A 20,225-nucleotide genomic window follows, 5' to 3' on the forward strand; every position below is an offset into this window, starting at 1 on the left:
TATAAATGTTGTGTATTTTGTACTAAAGCTGCCTTATCTCACTCTTTCTGCTCCTGAACCTTTTGACCTATGGCTGCTCTTGTGATCCATGTGACAGCATGATTTGTTTGTTGTTTTTGTCTCAGCTCTTCGTCTTTCATGTGTGTGTATGTGTGTGTGTTATTGTTGTTTTCCTATGGAGGAAAAAAGAGTGAAGTGAGAAGAATAAGTGCATCATCAGGAGGGGTCGGGTAATATAACAGCTGTGTCTGATGGACTTTGAGATTCACCTCATTTTCCATTTGTCTCCAGTCCATTCAGCCCTTTATCTCTGCTGCACTTCTGCTTGTTTTCAGTGTTTCACTTGATAACAGCTTTCAAATGGGATGTCAGCACATTTAGAAAGGAAAACAGCAGGAGCATAAAAGATAGCACTGAAGATGTTTTTTTTTTCTTTTTTTTTTGGATCAAGTCTAGACATCTGTTCTTACCAAATCCTCCTATCTCCCTCTGTTTGTCTTCCTCCTTTCATCTCTTTCTCTGTTGTTGTCCTCTCTCTCCGTCTCCTCTTTCTCCCGTTTTCCTCATCTTCTCCAGCCGGCACCACGGCTTCCTCTCTCTCCCCTCCTCGCCTCATCCCCTCCTGTGCCCCAACAAGTGTCTTATATTTCCAATGATGATTTAGCTCATAAATCTTGATAAAGCCACTGGCTGTTCCGTTTCGGTGGAACAGGAAACTCTTGCAGGAGCAGGAGGAGACAGAAGATGAGGAATGGCTCTCGTTCACGAGGTTGTCCTGTTTTTCTGTGTTTTCCATTTTGATGGTGTCCTCTGGGAGAAGGCATGCTTGTGTACTGAGAACGCCTTTTTCATTGGAATTCACTCAAGGGATCTGAAGAGGTGTTTGTAATCATATCTGTATTTGTTCAGCAATACTAATATTTGTGTCTGTGTCTAATCCTTTCTGTTTTTGTTCTAAGTGATCCATTACTTCTAATCATTTTCTAGCCACCTCATGCGTTTACCAGTAATAATTAAACAATCCAACATAAAACCTGCGAAAAGGAACATTTTTCTCTTTTTTGGCCCCAGCAGACTGGCAGGGCAACAAAAATCAAACCTATCTCCTTAAAATGACATTTATATATTACTAATTTGCTTTGCAGGAGATGTAGTTTCTGCCACGATTACGTTCAGCTGCAGCAACTTTTTGTTTGAGTAAAGGGACCAAGTAGGGAGTTGATCAGCATGGAGGATGTCTGTACAAAGAACAAAACATCACTGGAGACCAGGGTTTCAAAACTCGGGGTGTAAAGCACTTTGGTTAAGGTTCAGGAAATGTGGTTTCCATTAAATGTTAAAAAAGTATACGTCTTGACTTATGTGACAAGTCCCTGTTGACTTTTTCAGTATTAAAGCCAGACTATGTACCCTTTGAGAGAAGAAATAACATGGTCATTTTTTAAAAGAAGATTTGAATTCAGAAGTTATAAAACACACCCTTGAGCCCAGTTCAGACCAAAGATTTATGACGAGATGAGTTGATACATGCAACTATTTGCAACGAGTCATTCTGCAACGTTCTAAAAACTTGCCGGTTCACACCAATGCAACTAGATGAGACAGTGTATCACCTCTATGCAACAAGTCTCTGTACTTCTGATTTCCAGCTTTAGGCTTATTTTGTGGCTGAATATAATTTGTCGATTCTTAAAGTATGAATGAGGATAGTGATAGTGAGATACTGGCTACAGTTGCATTTGTAGTAATGATGAAACGGCGAAAAACATAAACAAAAAGGAGCATCAGACGGACTGTATTCATAATAAATACTCCACAATAATATCGAAAACCAGCACCAGTTAGTTAGTCAATGAGAATGTGTGTGAGGGAGGTATAAGCACATGCAGTGAGCAGCAGTAGTGACCCACCGTCTGTTCTAAAACATTTTTGTCTCATCATGAATCTTTGGTCTGAGCTGGGCTTTACTCTGTTTACTACACTCAGAGGTTTTGCTACCGCAGCCCAAGCGGCAACCTCCAAGGCTGAAAAATTAAGCAAACGTGACAGTGCCAAGAACTGCAGTTCCTCTAATGGCCACTGGAGTCTGGCTCCAGATGTGAGTCTGTCCCTACAGACCCCCCCTATTTAGATGCCCAACTTCACAGCAGAAATAAACATGTTTACAGCCTGACACAGACATAGTTTTGGTCTCTATAGCTAATGTCAACATTCATAACAACTGTACAAGAGGTGAATTTTTATGTGCTTCACCCATTTTTATTTTATTAAAGGGATAGTGCACCCAAAAATGAAAATTCAGCCATTATCTACTCACCAATATGCCGAGGAAGGCTCAGGTGAAGTTTTAGAGTCCTCACATCCCCAGGGGAGAGGGGCTAGCAACAGAACTCCACCTAATGGAGGCTTATGGCGCCCCAGATTCAAACGTCCAAAAACATATAATTGAAACCACAAAATATCTCCATACTGCTCGTCCGTAGTGATCCAAGTGTCCTGAAGCCCTGACATAAAAAATTGTTTGGAAAAATGGCATTTAAACTCTGTTTTTAGCCTCATTGTAGCCTGTAGCTCTAACCGCCTCTCTGTGCACTGCGCTCACATGTGCGCATCAGGAGTTGTTGCTGAGTAGATAAAGGCTGAATTTTCATTTTTGGGTGTACTATCCCTTTAAGGCTTGAAGTCACACATATTTAAGGTTGTGGCTGCTTTGAGTGATAAGCTTTCTGCCGATTGTGTCCTCAGATTCTCAGTCAGATCCACCTCTCGCTCCTCCACAGTGCCACCCTCTCGTCAAAACATGGTCATTTCTGGCTCCAGAAAGCCAAGATGGAGACGGCTGAAATGCCAAACTCATAGCTTCTAAACGGGAGTCCACAAACCAATGGGTGATGTCCAGGTAGCTACGTCCACTATTTCATACAGTCTATGCTGCAGCCTCACTTGGTCTGGGATGGCCAGTAGCTAATGGTGTCAAATATTAGCAAACTAAATAAAAGTGTCACTAAAAGTGTCATCTTTTTAATTTTCATCCAGACGTAGTGCAAATTTTATCTGAATTTCCCAAAAATTTAATTTATGTGTGTTTCTATCCACTGCTGTCATTCAAAAGTTAAGTTAAAAGTTAAAAGTTATTTCATCAAGATAAGCATCTGGCACCATTTCTCCAGTCAGAAGTCGTTAAAGCATCGTAGAAGAAGATCAAACAAGGCAACATGTTTAAAAGAGTCAGTCAAAACTTATGTGCTAAAAGTGAAGTTAATATGGTATTGTGTGCATTTGTTTCATATGAGGACAGATACATTCTCCTCCACCTGATGTTTTTACTTCAGTGTAGTTTAAGCATCTGTGAATGTTAAATCCTAAGCTTCAAGTACATTATTTATTTGCTAAGTCCATGTTAATTGCACTTTTTTTTTTTTTTCAATTTTTGAACATTTATTTGTGAAACCGAGTGAAGTTTGAATCTCAGCCTCTGGAAGAACCATTTGTTCCTACCTGTCTTGTACCTCTCCTCAAACTTGACCTTGGCCTCCCGCCTGGCTTTGAGAGCAGGATCCCTAAAGACATCCTTGTTTTGTCCAGGGGAATGCCCATAGAGTATCTGGTGGGCATGAGGTGGTTGTAGTTGCACACCTTGACGAAGGCTTTGATCTTGGACCTCTTGGCGACCTTCTTCTTACCCATGGTTGATGTCACTTACGGGGGTAGCAGTCGATGTCTGCGACCAGAGCGTGGCTGTAAGTGCCAGCATCAATGTTCTTGACGATAGCAGCTTTGCGCCCGGCATAGCATCCAGCTAGGACCATCACCACCTTCCCAGGCTTCATGAACTTGCCCATTTTGATGCTGTTAATTTTAATTGCACTTTGTTTGTATCAATACGCCACCTTTTCCACCTCACCAAATAAATTCATATCCATTTTTTCCTGTAATGTTTCTTTATATGCTTTATTAAAATGTACAGGAAAAAAACAGGAGGATGGAAGTGCCCTTACAGTATAGTCTTGCTTTGAACCAACATCCCAATCTTTGCCTAACCTAAATGTCTATGAGTAGATATGTTGTCTGTCGACATTTTACAGATCCCTGCATTGAATATGTTACTGCATTGTGTTTCTTCTTAGAAATATTTGCTGTTTATTATACAAAGGTGCGGAGCAGAAATACACTTTACCTCCTTTTCCCTTTTTCTGAGCACAGGAAAAACCAGTCACGTTATTTTTTTAGTTGAATACAGTTAAAATGAAATAACTTTCAGGGGAACAAAGCTTTGTGTAAAACACATTCATTATGCTTCATTTTGCTATTTGCAGCAGGGAACAACCATAAATCAAAAACAGACACGCACACATTTGTAGGGGAACACATCCACATACACACTCCTCCCTGTGGTGTCGATGATGTCACCACGCAGGTGCAGCAGTGAGGGATTAACCGCTAATGACTGCCTGTCATTCCCTTAAAAATCTGTAATTGGTCCACGTCATTATGAAGCAGCTTTGGCTCACATCGTCTTTGTCTCGGCTCAACCATTGTTCTGTTGTGTGTTTTCTCTCTCACCCTATGTTTCTGTTACAATGACACATTTCCTCCGAGCAACAGTTTCTCTTCCCCGCTGCTTTTTAGATCTTCTAGGATGAGGCTACTGCTAATAGTATAGTATTAAGGCAGAGGCAGCATTATTGATGCTTTGATGTACAGCATGCTTCATAGAGACACTGAGGTCTGGCTGGGCGTCCATTATTTCTGTGGCTGGAAGAGGTTGAAAGGTGCTGAGATATTGTCTTTGCAGGGTTTCAGGTGCTCAGGTCAGGTGACATATCATCTGTTCGGATGTTTCGCCACACATTTAAGAGGCTTTGTCAGGCTTTGAGCTCCATCTTGAATGTTTTCAGGCACAATTTTCAGATAGTGGAGGCTTTTCTGTTGTTTGATTATAAGGTATGTTGAAACAACTCTTACACCGTCAGAAGAGAGGTGTCAGAAAAATACGCACAATTTGTGTCAACAGTGTTTTTACACATTTTGTGTAGACTTCAGCACACAACGTGTTAATGTGTCGGTCTGGATAGATTGCGTTGTCTTTGGAGGGCGGCAGTTTGTGCTCATTGAAAGTAATTTCAATACAAGCTGTGCCTTTGAAATTAGGCTATTACACATACAATCTGTAAAACGAATCATTCATTAAATAAAGACACGACTGCTATGCCTCAGAATATATCGAAACTTCAAGGACTAACGAATGCTTTTGTCAGCATATCACTTGTCCTTTTGTAGCGTTGCATCTGTCCCTCCTCTTTTCATTCTTGTTTGGTTGAAGGGGAACAACGCTGGGATAGAAAAGGATTTACCTGTAGGTTACGTTTTCTCATTTTCTACATTTAACAACTAATGCAAAAATTATTTTTCAAAAATGTGTGAAGCCAAATTGCCATTTTCAGTTGTGATTCTGAACTACCCTTGCTTTAGCATGAGCTTAACAGCTATCTAGCTATCGTTAGCTGCCAGGCTGGGTAACTGCGTGTTGGGCAACTTTCATTCCTCCAAAGTGGGAAATATTACAGCTAATAAGCAAGGGGTTGACTTGGTGAGTTAATATTTGAGTGCTTCCCTCAGCACAAACAACTATAATGGGTAGTGTGTGGACCCAAATGCAGCACACGGATAACCAGGAGTAGTTTGTAATGATGTTTACTGTGGCAGCTCAGCGGGTACAGGGCAGGGCAAGTTAACAGGACACAAAACAGTTCAACACTCCAGAAAAGTCTCTCCACAAAGTCTTTGGCAGCCCAGACGCTTTGGCAGGGTGAACCGGGCTGAGAGGCAGGTGAGTGAGCAGTGGCACTAGCCCAACAACAAACACAGGTCAGTTCAGCAGTACAGTAGAGGAGCAGACAGGGGATGTAGTCGAGGAGGTGGAAAATCCAGGGCCAGGCAATCCACAGTCCAAACAGACAAACCAGAGGGGTGCAGGCAGAAGGCAGGTCGAGGCCAGGACCACAGGAAACCAAAGATAGGCTAACTGGAACACTCACACTGTAGCGTTGTTGTCAAATGAAAATGCCAAGCAGTCACAGGCAAACAGGAACCAAGGACGCGGAAATAGGTCTCGAGGTTGGGAACAGAAGGCTGAGGCATTTACTGGGAAGCAGATGAAGCAGGCAGATCAGAGGCAGGCAGGGTCGGCAGTGGGAAATCAGTCTAATAAAGTCTTGTATGAGCTGCAAAGAACAATCTGGGAACATGTGACTGAGAGTAATGAGGAACAGGTGAACTGAGTTGGTTTGATTAGGGTGGGCAAGAGCGGGAAAAGTACAGATAGGTGGTTAGTTGGCAGGTAGGAGTGGCAGAGAGGCAGGATGAGTGGAAATTTAATGACTGAGGGCTGAGTCACTATTCATGTAGAAGAGAGCAGGTGACCAGGAATACAAAACTGTGACAATAACCTTATGGAATGGGAACTGTGATGTACCATTAATGTTATTCTGGGATGGCAGTGTCATTTTGGAGGACAGAGTATCTACTGTAGTCGTCAATATGTTTCACTGGTCTAATATTAACCATCTGCCAATTGTTCAGAAATCGATTCATGGATCAGAGATGTATATGTAATTAAAAAACATAATGTTATGTAAGTTAAATGTAATTAGATGTAGTTAATAAATTGAGTATAATTGATTAAATTCTGCACAACGCATCATTTTGACACATCTCTTTTTGCAGTGTACATATCAGTGACAAAAACATGTTTTTGATTTTTTAATCGTGAAATGATCACAAAATTGTGTTTTCTCCTAATTATTTTATTGTCTATATACTGTGTATCATAGACAGTACCTTTGCTGCTATTGGTCACGTTTTACTGAAACTCTGCTGCTGTTTATCGGTGCACTTACTGTCTTGAAGATGCACCACAACATTTAACTGTCTGCACTGAATCCCACACAATACTTAGGAGTGTTTTTTTTCGTTGCTTGTTGCATTCAATCACAACTCCACATCACTTGCGGTCGATATACTGTAATGCTAGAAGCTCATCCAGGATTTTCTTCCAATATCATATCATTGTGTCAGACTGGTCAGCGTCAGCTTCTTTGCCGGCTCCTCATAAATGTCTTCGCACCAGCTGTCCTTTCTGTCGTGACCTTGTTGACAGTGACAATGTTGACTTTGATGACGCTCAGCTGAGTATTGTCACTGTGTTTATTCTGTCTATGTTGTTTATGTTCCATTTAGTTATCAGAGTTTATTCTTTGTTTACCTGCTGTGGGCATGCCTGACCATCCTGAAGGTGGGATCACTGTCAGTGAAGCCCTTTTCCCTCTATAATGAGGTGCACATCCACCTCTCTCATTAGTTAGGGTTGTCATTCACACTTATAATTTACATGTTGGTATTGTGCAGCCTTTTGACACTTTAATGATTAAGTGCTTCAGAAATTAATTTTACTTGACTATCAAACAGATGCAATTAAGAAATGACAGGAAGGCAAAAGGGGAACAGGGCAGTAATGGACTCTTTTTTTCTTTTTTTTTTTTTTTTTAATATTGCTTGTATTAGTGTTAGCATCAGAGTGAAAGAGAGTGATTTGACAATGACATGTTGATGTTTGGAATTATATGTATAGCACATTTATGTTGTTGACTTGCAGTGGCAGAATAACCAACAAGTGAGGTTTGAGTTTCAGGTGTGAACTTAAAGACTCTGATCTGAGCACAATCTGACACAGACTGGCCATTCTTTACGCAGCATCAGGCCGGCTCAGACCAGGGTCCAGCAACAACACAGCTGTGCTCCACTGACTCTAATGCAATCATTTCAGATTTCCTTCATTTTCAGGCTGGTTTTGTGGATTTGGAGCTAAATGTTGTGCCTGGGGCACGTTGTGTATTAATGATACTCGTTACCTGGAGAGGTTGGAAAAAGATATACGTTTCTTCCCTGTTCCAAAACCAAAATCAAACCCTGAAAAGTGTAGGGTTAGCTAGCTAGCTACTGAAGATATAGCCTACTGAATGTATACACATGCTGCTTTTGCTTTTTAATGATTATAACAGTGAAACAAAGGCCGACCCTGCTGTACAGGAACCAGTGAAGGGAAGCCAAACAACGTTCACCTGCACACACTGTGATGCCACACAGCTGGTTCAGTATCAGCAAAGTTTCCCTTTATATTCATTGTCTTGTGTGGTGATCAGCAGTGATGTGGTGGTTCACTTTTACACTGTGATCTGTAGCCTATAGTTCGGCTTTAGCTTCTAACTATCTTTGTCTTTTTAACCTGTTGTTGCTGCTGAGTCAGTTTGACATCCTGGATATATCCTTCAAACACAGACTGTAGACCCCTCTGTCTGCTTCTCTCTGGAATCACTCTTTCATTTTCCCAAAAATATGACAATATTTCTTCAGGGAGTGCAGTTAGTTACAGTGTGGGCTCTATGCTTACTCTGACAGCTTGTCGGCCCTTCACAAAGGGGCGGGGCCTAGTGAAAGGTCAACTGAATGGCTAAGACACATCGGTGTCTATCATGCATCTCCAGCAGACTACTTGTGTAGCTAGAAGTTTAAAGGGCCCCGCGCACAGATATTACATCCAAACTCTCACTGGCCACGTTAGCAGTTGTGTCGGGTCAGCTGGAGATATTGCTGTCAGCAGAATCCAGCACCTTCAATGGCAAGATGATGGACAGTCATGCAACACTTCATCAAGCTCATATCAAAATGGGCAAGTTATAGAGCATTGACGAGCTGTCGCCATAACAGTCACCACTTCTTGCTTTGATGGCATATTCCTTGTCGGGGATGCATCAAGATACATTAGTGTTTACATTACAGAAGAAATGTGGTCAAATGAGACCCAGGCAAGATCGGAATGTGGTTTGAGTGATCAGATCACAATGATTGTGATTGTGATTTGTAATATGACCCTCCGATGTTTATCTGTGGGTGTGGTGTTGTATTGGAATGGGACGTGTTGTGGTCATGTGTCTCCAGCTCTGGAAGCTAAACGGCCATTTCCTTGTTGTGTATAGTATAGTGGCTCAGAGGTAGAGTGGGTCGTCCACCAATCTGAAGATCAGCGGTTCGATCCCCGGCTCCTCCAGTCTGCATGTCGATGTGTCCTTGAGCAAGATACTGAACCCCAAATTGTTCCCGATGGCTGTTCCATCAGTGTGTGTGTGTGTGTGTGTGTTAAAAGCTGAGTAGCAGGTGGCACCCTGTATGGTCTATGAATGTGTGTGTGTGTGTGAAAGGGTAAATGTGACTCGTAGTGTAAAAGCACTTTGAGTGGTTGGATGACTAGAAAGGCGTTATACAAATGCAGGTCTATTTAGAAATAAGTCCTGGACTTTGTTGTGCTATTCTTTTTTTTTTTTTTTTTTAACCATTGTAAAATATTTGAAGCAAAGTGAGGAACTTTTTAATTGAACTTTTTTGTGAAAGAGCTGTACATAACGTTTATAACTGTAAAAACATGTCCAGAGGGGATCTTTAATGATCTGGGGGTCAGGCTGTTTACACAGCCAAGCTCAGGCTCCTGAATCCCAAACCTCAGCATTTACACGCTGCCAGAACGATCAGCCTAAAACCAAATTAGTATTACTTAAATACTTACTTAAAGCAAATCAGTTTTAACTAATCAAAATTGCCTAAAGAAATTACTCATATACTCTTGTGGCGTCCTCTGGTCTCGCCTACAGTACCTTTTTTCTCAGGAAGAACCATTTCAGACTGCAGTTATTGAGGTTAAGCGTGTATTAATTGAGATCAAGCGTGTATTAATACTGTCTTCAGGCAGAAAACAGGGGAGGTGTTTGACAAAGACGTTTAGCTGGATTTAAAACTCAGGACATTTTGGTTACATGTTGTGCAATATTTGCAACTGAACGTCCGAGACACCCCTCAGTGTTCTGCGTTGTGTTCCCAAGACATCGGCTTTTACAGCCTCTCTGATCCTCACTACTTGGTGTGTGTCCGTTGATTAAAAGTGTTATTTATGGGGTAGGAAGTGCTGAGTGCAAGGATTCTCCGCTGTACACCAAGGAAAGCACTACTACCACTTGCTTTCTTACCACTCATACTGTACACACACACACACACACACACACACACACACTAACACACACACACACACACTTTACACCAAGGTGAATTTTGTGCCGCCTTGTGCATTTCTCATTTCCTTTGCAATGACGTTTTTATTATTAAAAGATAAATTGTAGACACAGCTCTGTGTAAAAAGAACATATTAATTCAGCTGTTGCCTAATTGCATCAGGGATTTAGACATACTCTCCTGTCCAATTTGCTCGCACAATTCTCTGCAAAAGCCCTCAGCCTGCTCCTAATCTGCAAACCAAGCAAGTGTTTTTTTCTTTTCTTTTCTCTAAAAAGACACTGGGTTTATACTGGGATTAATAGAATGGGAGAGATTTGGCATCACTCAAACACTCCAGCTCTATCACTGAATTCAATTTAGCATATTTTTCTGTTTCTCTCACAGCGCCCTGAGCATGCTCGAGTACGTCTTCTGTTTCCTACAAAGCCCCTCGCTTTTCTTTTCCCTGTCTGTTTTGCTGGGTGTGTCTCCCCCCCTCTAACACACACACACACACACACACACACACAGTCATAAGCATGCATAACTATTCACTTGCAGGAGCTCTGATGTGACATAACACTTTTTATTAATTATATTGTATCACGACAGACTGGTCCATGTTCAGAGAGAAATCATATCATCATCATCAGCATGACTCACTGTGATCATTTCCACCACGCAACCGTATGACTGTACAAGTTCCCTGTTGAGTGTGTTTCTATGTGTGTGTGTGTGTGTGTGTGTGTGTGTGTGTGTGTGCGTACCAGCAGAACACAAATGGGTGGCATCCAAACTTTGCTTCCGTGCAAACACAGACATTAGCTGCACCAATCAGAACATTTCCAGTTTTTAATTACCTTGTGTGCTTTGCGATACAGATGTTTCTTACATTTCGAGGAGCATTGTTAGGCATAGAAATAACATCTCTTTCATACAACGACAATACAGTGTTTTGTCCTCTGTCCTATTTATAGCCTCTAACAATCCAAACATCCACAAAACATTCAAATATTCTTTTTTTTTTTCGCTACCACGGTGGCGGCAGAAAAAACCCTCTAAACACAGAGACAAATAGCACAGAACCAAAAATACTGAAAAACAGAGATACTGCATGTAGCAAATCACAGTTTCATTTTTTTTTTTGCAGCAGTTAAGCAGTTTTTGTGGTGTTACATTCGTCGGGGCGTTGGGGCTCCAGAAGCATCCAAGCACAAAGCTAATCTTAAAGATGACCTTTGTGATATTTCAGCTCTATTAGCTCAGACTGTGATGTGAGAGTTGTGAGAGAGAGAGAGAGAGAGAGAGGGGGGGGGGGGATTAAATGTGATATGGATCATAACACAGTCAAAGTTGTGATGAGTATCTGTATGAGGAATGTGCTTGCTGCTGAGTCACATGGTTTAGCCCAAACTCAGTGCCGTTTTTATGTTGTAGTGAGGCAAAAGAAAATATCCATTAATATTGCTGATATACCTCTGTGAAACCCAGGCTTTAGTGAGCTGTGTGGAGAAGAAGGCGGATTTTTTTTTGAGTCATAAATAAAGCAATTGAGTGATTCCATAAATCTTAGCTGCCATAATACCAACCTCAGTCCTACACGACTGGGTAAAGTCATTTATCATGAATTGGTGAACAGCGACAACAAATCAATTCCTGATTCCTCCCTTGAATCTCATTGCATTTGAACTAGGATTTGACCGGAGTCTGAACACTGGCCTACGGATCCCTCCTGACTCACTACGGCATCAATCAGTCTTCTAAACACACACACGCACACACACACACCACCAGGAGAATGAGCAAACCCTCTGCACCCCGGGGGCTGCTGTATGTCATTTTATGTATTTGTGAGTCCCACGTAGCTACCCAGTCTCTCTGCCCTCCGCTTCTAAGACAAAAAAATCGTACAATCTAGATACTGACACAGTCTCTGACACAGCAGTTAGCGACGCTTAGTTCTTTCAGCAGCTTATTCACATTTGTACATGTATTTTTGTTCATTCCTCTCGCTGTTATTTCATTTTACAAAAAAGGAGAAGAAAAAAAAAAGAAAAAGTAGCACTTCTAGAGACCAAAGTTTAAGACTATCACGTACAGTATAGGCAGCATAGAAGAGGAAAGTTGGTTGAGTAGTCTATGTTACAGTAGGTCACTTGAAGAAGAGAGAGAAAGAGAGAAGTCTGTGATTGTCAGTCCCTCCTTTTTTCTGAGGTGTCCATTCATACAGCAGTTGTTGTTATTCCTCCTTTTTTTTCTTTGTTTGACCAGTTTCTTTGATCTGAGGCATCGATGCAAAGACAGCCGATCTCAAGTTAAAGTTTCACAGAACGCTCCTGCGTTGTGCTGACAAGTCTTCATTGTAACATCCCTCTCACAGTCTCTTCCCATAACTGTCAAAAACATCACCGCTGTCCGACTCGACACAGTTCATTATTAAAAAAACAAAAAAAAAAAGGAAACACAGCGGGTAAATTCACACGCAGTGCAGCCAGCTGAGATGTTGCGTTGACGTTCTCCACTCTTTTGACATCGGAGGCGTTCGTATGCACTGTTGTGTCTCACACAGGCCCTCAAACACCCTGGCCTCTGTTATTGCACAGAGTTATTGTGTGGCAAGTTTTTGTTTTTTTTTAATCGTGTTGAGTGTGCTCACTCAGTGCAAACTCTACTGGACTGTACAGCAGGGATGGATTTTTGAAGACCATGTTAGCCCGTCTTGCTAACAGCCATTAACCCCTCGCTCTCACGCGCTGACAGGTGACAATAATTTAGCAACGTGTCAAACTAAATCTACAGATGTGGCATACTGGTGAAACATCCATCCCTACTGTAGAGCACGCCGTACATAAGGACAGGCTAGGTAGCTGCTAAGAGGGAGCCTGACTTAAAAAATACATATACACTCAAGATTATCTTACACATTAGCTAAAACATAATTAAACCAGTGATCAGTTTCAGTTTGTCGTTGCAAAAGGCAACCTTAGATATAGAAAGAAATGTACAAAATGCTTCTTAATTTATAAATAATACTATAAATCAATCAAATCAACATTTTCAAGTTCACAAACACCAATTCCATCAAGTGCTGTTGTTAATAAATGTAATTCCAGATTGATGTTTTACAGCGAATTCAAATGGCTGTCAGTGAAACCGCGGTGATTATGACTATTTATTATGTCCGTAAAGAGTAAAATATGCCCCAGTAAAATGCAAAAACAAACATTAAATGTGTCTCCTTGCATGCAATGTGAGCAGTTGTGTGTGTGTGTGTGTGTGTGTGTGTGTGTGTATATATATACAGAGAGTCTGTAAGCATTTGACCAGATACGCAAGCTGAGCTGTAAGTGACTGTAGTGGTTCTCAATAATGGGGATGTGTGGCGTATTATTGAGTTCATTTTCAGTGTAAGCTGTTGGTGGGTTGCCAGTAAAAATGTGCACGCGTGTGGTTGAGGCCAGCCGTAGGAATGCGATGGGAGCGTGAAGTCGAAGTTGTGGCTTTACAGAACATCTGCAGGCCACAGTCATGATGGATGCTCACTCTCACTTTCTCCCTGAGGACATTCGCACCTCCTCTCACTCGCCCCCCCTCTCTCCCTCTATTTTTCTTTCTCCTCCATCTTTCTTTACGCGACCCATTCGTACCTTTTCCCTCCCATCGTCTTCTCCTTTCTACTCCATTGCTTCCGTTCTGAACTCTGTCCCTTCCCCTCCATTTCTCTCCCAATATGCGTTATTACCTCTCCTCTTATTTCTCCCCTCTGCTGCTCCTCATTCCAGGCCCCTCTCTCTCTCTCCCTCTGTTTTCTTCTCCTTCACCTCTCCATCCCTCCATCCTTCCTTCTCAGCCATAAAACAATAAGTCTTGAATGTCTGTGAGGAGACTGTGCTAATGGAGCCCATTAGGCTGTAATGAAATATACATTACACCATTACAGTGGATGGGGCCTGGCTAAAGCACTGCACCGCTCAAATAATAAAACATGCACAATTCAATTTCCTTCTTGTCCCGTTTTGAGTGTCTTTCCCTGTGTGTGTGTGTGCAGAGATGGACGGATGACGGGATAAGGTATACAGTGTGTGCGTGCGCGTGCGTTCTCATGTGCATCCCCTCAAGCACAGATGTGGTTTTCAAGGATGTCTGAGTGCTGAGAGCCTTGATGATTTAATATGGGTTGACCAAATGAACCACACCTTCTACAGCGCCGCCGCCCACACATCTGACCGTGATCTGACCACTCAAAACCCAGCCTCCCTTAGCAACCTTTACGCCCTCCACCCCCCCCTCAACACCAAGACCTCACGATTGTCGGGACAGCTGCGGACAAATGAATCAATTGACCTCTAACACGAGAGCTTGAAATCTCAAGTGAAGCATCTGTCACTTCAGGGGGGGGGGGGAGTAGTCATCATGTTACCCTGTGCCATGTGTATGACAGTGCAGTCCAGGCCTGAGCAAACTAAATGTGTGACAGAAAACAGTATGCATATGTGAGTGCATATATCCTCATAATCATGTATATCAGACTGCTGCATGAGGAGATATTGTAGATCAGTGCCAGATCAAGCGAGTCTTTTTTCTTTTTTATTTATTTCTAGTATATTACAATACCTCAGCCTTTTTCACCACAGCTGTTCAGCTTCAGTAGGCACTGTATTGTTAGTGATTTTATTATTTTCCGTGAAACTGGCCAACCAAAAACCTCCTAACTTGATCTGACAGGCAGAAACCAGCTTGTGTTTTCTTTTCTTAGTCATTTTTCTGGTACAGTCGACCTACTGTATGCATACCAGCGTGTTAATCATCAACTGTGGAGTCATTTTCTGGCCATGTTGGATGAATGCTGACATTAATACTCATGTACGGTTCTGAGAGACGGACAGACAGACGGGTAGACAGACAGACAGACAGACAGACAGGGTGAGAGGGGAAAACACAGTGTCTTTATGGCTCGACATCGCACAGAGCCATTTCCTCTGAAATGTCTCACCATCGTACAGTCTCATATTTACACGCAAAAAGGAATCGAAGCTTCCGGAAATCCACCCAGTGCTGCGCCTCCTTGAAAAATTTCCGGATCTTCAAACTAGTCCTATTGTCCGACAGGCAGCGAAGGGATGAGTCACTAAATTTAAAGTCCTGTTAATCAGGTTTTCATCAATTTAGCCCCAGTCAGTTTAAAGCATTTGAAAAGAAGTGAGAAGCTTTTTTTATCCCCTCCAAAGTTAAATTACTCTTAGTAAATGTCTCTCCGGGAAGGAAGGGGGAGAAGGAGTAAAGATGCACAAAGGAGAGGAAATTGGCAGGGAGGAAAGACGTGGTTGGGGGATGAGTTGAGGAATTTTTTGATTGCCTTTAAGAGTTTGATAATAGCTTCACATCCTGTACAGCGGTACCTTGCGCACGCGCACACTTGCACGAGCATCGCACACTTCGTTTTATTCACAGGTGTCACCGGGTCCACCCTACCACACACACTCACACACATGCATGCAAATGCACACACACACACACACACACACACACACACACACACACACACACACACACACACACACACACACACACACTAAGATACAGTAACCATCTCCACTCAAACCCCCCCCCACACACACACACACACACACACGCACACATCCTCCGTCCTCCTCCTGTGTTCAGCCCAGTATATCCAGGTATACAGGTGAGGCTTTGGCCAGATTGAGGAGCAGACCGTGGATTTCTTTGATGTTGAGTCTCATGTGCGGCTCTCTCTGCCAGCAGCCCAGCATCAGGTCGTACACTTCTTTAGGACAGGTCCTGGGGCGCTGCAGCACCCTGCCCTGGGTTATACACTCTATCACCTGCAGAGGAAGAAGGAGACAGGTGTCAAGTTTAATCTCAGCAAAAGTCTTCTGTTAGAGAACAAAAAAAACAAAAACAGTATTACTGCCTCGTGGTTGTATGCCTCTGCAAACCAATCAAGTTACAGTTCACATTTAAAACCCTACTTTCTTGATTGCTGGTGTTCCCCAGTTCCTCTGGGTTGTGGGTAATAAGCGGGCTACAACATTTGTTTCTTCTTCTTTGTTTGATTTTTACAAACATGGCAACACAGCACTAAGACATCCTAACTTAGTAGAGCAACTTGTCTTCGCTGTGAAGCACAAGGCCCTCACTCTCTGTCGTGTATCACTCATACCTGTCATCACAAATCAAGGGCAGGTAGGAACCAAATAGTTCATAACCATCATTTTACCTTGTTAGACATTTGTTTGAAATTTTGACGGATTCAGACGGATGTACGGATCTAACAGACAACCCAAAAGCATAAAGCCTCCAGCCACGGCTATCACTGTCACGGAGGCTTAAAAACTAAACTAAAACAGAGGCTGAAAGTCACAACTTTCTGCAAGTTGAAGATGATGGAGCATCTGCTTGGTGAAGCAGTTTCACCTCACTGCGGCGGCATACAGTGAAAATGTCACTGTGAATAAATTATTTACTGGGGTGATGAAGTTAGACGACACGGGACCAGTCAACCAGACAAATCAAATCCAATTTCTCAATAGCAGTGTGAGAGGAAGTCTAGTGTTTTAACACACTTCATGACTTATATATTATATATTTTGGCTTTAAATCTACTTTCGGATGATGACGGGGATTTGTGGCTCAAGCAGGGGAGACTATTTGAAATCCAAATGCCATGTATAAAGGAGAGCTCTCTGGTACAAAGAGTATATATCATCGTCTAGCAGCGGTTTGTAAAATATCTATACTGTTATTAGCCTGTTATATAATTAAGCTTTTTATAATTTCCTCAACCATTAAATAAACCCCACTGCGTGCATGCATTGAATACCAATTAATAGCTTCTATTAAGCTCCAAAAAAACAGCTGTATCTTCCAAACTGCGATATATCCATTCGAAAAACATATTACCTGAAGATTATCATTCAAGATCTCTAAATTATTGTGAATCCAGTTTGTAATCATCATTTTGCGCAATCAAGCATACATCTGCTCCTCTTCATTCTGCGATTGCTATCAGTTTGTGAGAGCAGATAAATAATGAATATCTCATTTTGGAACAAAACTCCATATCCTGTGTAAAAGATATCCGAGCGTCAGATTTGGGTCAGGAGGTGAGTGAACTGTGAATTGAGACAGATTTATTAGATGTAAATGGGAAAAGAAGATAGTGGAAGGGGCTAGAGGTTAATTTTGGGTGTAACCAGAGTGAATCAGGAGAAAATGGACTGCTGACATGGTTAGAAAGCTGTAACCAGAGTTGAGGGCATCATAGGTTGGGGAGGTTGAGGTTAAGGTTAAGGTGAAGGGTTGAAGGGCTCTGGTTCAGCTTTGTTTTCCGGAAACTGTGTCAAGACCTTGCATGTAGAAGTCATTTATAAGAAACAGCCAATTGTAATTTGAGCGAGTGTGTTTAACAGAGCTGAAATTATTAGCTGGTTGTTTAGTCAATCGACAGAAGATTAACCCTTTAATATCTTACCTTTTTTGAAGTCTTTTTCTTACTCCACTCTCTCTGACAGTATCACATGTATTCTTAATCAGCTTGTTCCATCTCTTCATTGAAGCTATACAATATTTACACTGATTGAACTGAGTATCCATGAAAATATTCTAGATATACTGTGCATCATTTCTACCCCAACGTGTGTCGGCCTGACACATTATGGATCTCCATTTAAAATTTAAAGGCTCTGTGGGTTTAAAATGTTTGGTTGCATAGCATGAGTCTGTTTCTACTAATCCACAGGCAGGGCGTTCTCTCACCTATACAGTGCCTTGAGGAAGTATTCACCCCTTTGTATTCCTTCTATTTTTTTGCCTTACAACCTAGAATTTAAATGGATTTTAAATTTGATTTTATGTAAAAGACCAGCACAAAATTCTCCAAATTAACATAGTTAAAATGAATTTTATGGAAGTCTTCAATAATTCTAAAGAATACAGAGCTGAAAAGTGGTGCATGCATATGTATTCACTCCTTTTGCTATGAAGCCCCATCCATTACCTTCAGAAGCCACATAATTACTTAAATAAGATCCATCTGTGGGTAATCTAAGTGCCACATGATCTCAGTATACCTGTTCTGATAGGCCCCAGAGTCAACAGCAGTGCAACACCAACCACTAAGCAAGTAACACTATGAAGACCAAGGAGATCTCCAAATAGGTCAGAGACAAAGTTGTGGACGAGTACAGATCAAGGTTGGGTTATAAAAAAAAAACATTTCAAACTTTGAACATCCCATAGAGTACCATTGAATCCATTATTAGACAATGGAAATATTATGCCACTACAAGAGACCTGCCAAGAGAGGGCAGCCCACCAAAAGTGACAGACCGAGCAAGGGGGGCATTAATCAGAGAAGCAGCCAAGAGGCTAAAGATAACCCTTAAGGGGCTGGGTAGCTCTACTGTGGAGATTGGAGTATCTGTCCATAGGACCACTGAAAGCCACAGTACACTCCACAGAGCTGGGCTTTATGGAGGAGTGGCGAGGAAAAAGCCATTGCATAAAGAAAATAGTAAGGCAGTGTTTGGAATTGGCCAAAAGGCATAGTGGAGACTCCTCAAATATATGGAAGAAGGTACTCTGGTCAGATGAGACTCATCCAACTAAAAGAACAGGAGATTAGATTGTATCACTCACCAGATCATGGAATACAGTGTCATCCATGACAACATGTTATGAGCCCTTTTGAAAAACAGGTTTTTAAAATTTCCATTCCACTGAAATGTCAAGGCAGATCAGCCCCTGTACAAGCCTGACAATGACACCTGACGACAGCACCTTCCCTTTAACTACACTGTGAATAGTGAGCTGAGTTAAACCAGCAAAACAGGCCAAGAAAGCTCTCAGTGCAGTAACTTGCTCCAAGCTCCCCAGCTCTGTGTCGCACTCCACAATTTATTCAAGGCACAATGAAACAATGATTTGCTTTAACTTTATATAATGAGGTGACTCGGACCAAAAGATTCACACAACGTATACCTGTGAGAAACTGGCACACAAAACTGATCAAATATTTAGTCATATTCTTGACTGAAGGGCTGTTCTCTCATATCTCGGGGCTGCAACATCTTGTCTGCCATCACTTATTAAGATGAAGGTGCCTCCGTGGTAACATTTACATAAAGTTATGTTGCTTTGTACTTTGACTTCTTTTTGTTCAGATTACACATTACACAGATAAGTGACTTTATACTGTACCTCATTATTGGAGAGCTGATACCACGGCTGTTTTCCATATGTGAAGATCTCCCAGAGAACAACTCCTAGACTCCAAACATCGCTCTCTGTGGTGAACTTTCTGTACATGATGCTTTCAGGGGGCATCCAACGGATTGGCAGCATGGTGTGACCTCCGACCTTTGAACACAACACACACACACACACACACACACACACACGCACGCACAGAAACAAAGAGACAGTATAAAGTCAGTATAGTGTACAGTGAATGTAAAAAAAGAATGGTTTATAAAGCAGTTAAGCATCTTTGCTATCATCCCATCCTCTGACATGTACGCTCTATAATTGAGTTCTCCCCTATTTTATTTTAGTCTATTCTGCAACATCGAGCATTTGGAATTCATGGTCACGCAGCTTTTCAAATTTTTCACAAGCTTCACTCAGGAATTTCAATATATTTTAAAGTAGCGCAGTAATCATTTCACTCCTAAAAACTGCTGCCTGAGGCATCTGAACAATGCAGTGTGCGAGATTTGATGGTATGGCAGAGTAGATTGCATCATCTCCGTGACTGTAGCACACCTCACTCCTGATCAGCGTATAATTTGATTTAACTGAAGGGTATGCTGGTGAGAAAGCACTGCTTTGTATATCCTTAAAATAGAGATGCCTTTGAGTTCACAAGAAATGCATTAATTATTTGGCCACTGATCACAATCAGAGGTAAATGTGAAAAATAAATTAGAATAAATAAACAGTGATCAGCTGACTGATAAAAAAAATGTAGTTGCAGGATTAGGTAAACAGTTGTAGGCTATTAAATGTGTCAGCCAGTTTGTGAGAGTCAGTATACGGTCAGCAGTCATCCATCCATAAATAAATAAATAAATTGGGGAATAAAATGTTCTGCAAAATGGAGA

At 41.7% G+C, this 20,225-nt stretch overlaps 1 protein-coding gene and 1 pseudogene across 3 annotated transcripts in view; both read right to left on the minus strand.

Annotated features, from left to right (window-relative positions):
- Positions 1 to 466: 466 nt before the first annotated feature.
- On the minus strand, positions 467 to 3,848 carry LOC125889660 (60S ribosomal protein L27-like; annotated as a pseudogene).
- Positions 3,849 to 11,115: 7,267 nt separating this feature from the next.
- Positions 11,116 to 20,225, minus strand: part of ntrk2a (neurotrophic tyrosine kinase, receptor, type 2a) — a 133,740-nt gene continuing 124,630 nt past the window's right edge. For all 3 annotated transcript variants that reach the window (XM_049577857.1, XM_049577858.1, XM_049577859.1), the window contains 2 exons: positions 19,324 to 19,482; positions 11,116 to 15,947 (listed from right to left, as the gene is read on the minus strand). In XM_049577857.1, the coding sequence (XP_049433814.1) occupies positions 15,762 to 15,947; positions 19,324 to 19,482 (345 nt within the window). In that variant the 3' untranslated portion in view covers positions 11,116 to 15,761. The remainder of the gene's footprint in view (positions 15,948 to 19,323; positions 19,483 to 20,225) is intronic.

The sequence above is a fragment of the Epinephelus fuscoguttatus genome, linkage group LG6 (assembly GCF_011397635.1).
Source record: "Epinephelus fuscoguttatus linkage group LG6, E.fuscoguttatus.final_Chr_v1".
Lineage (NCBI taxonomy): Eukaryota > Metazoa > Chordata > Actinopteri > Perciformes > Serranidae > Epinephelus > Epinephelus fuscoguttatus.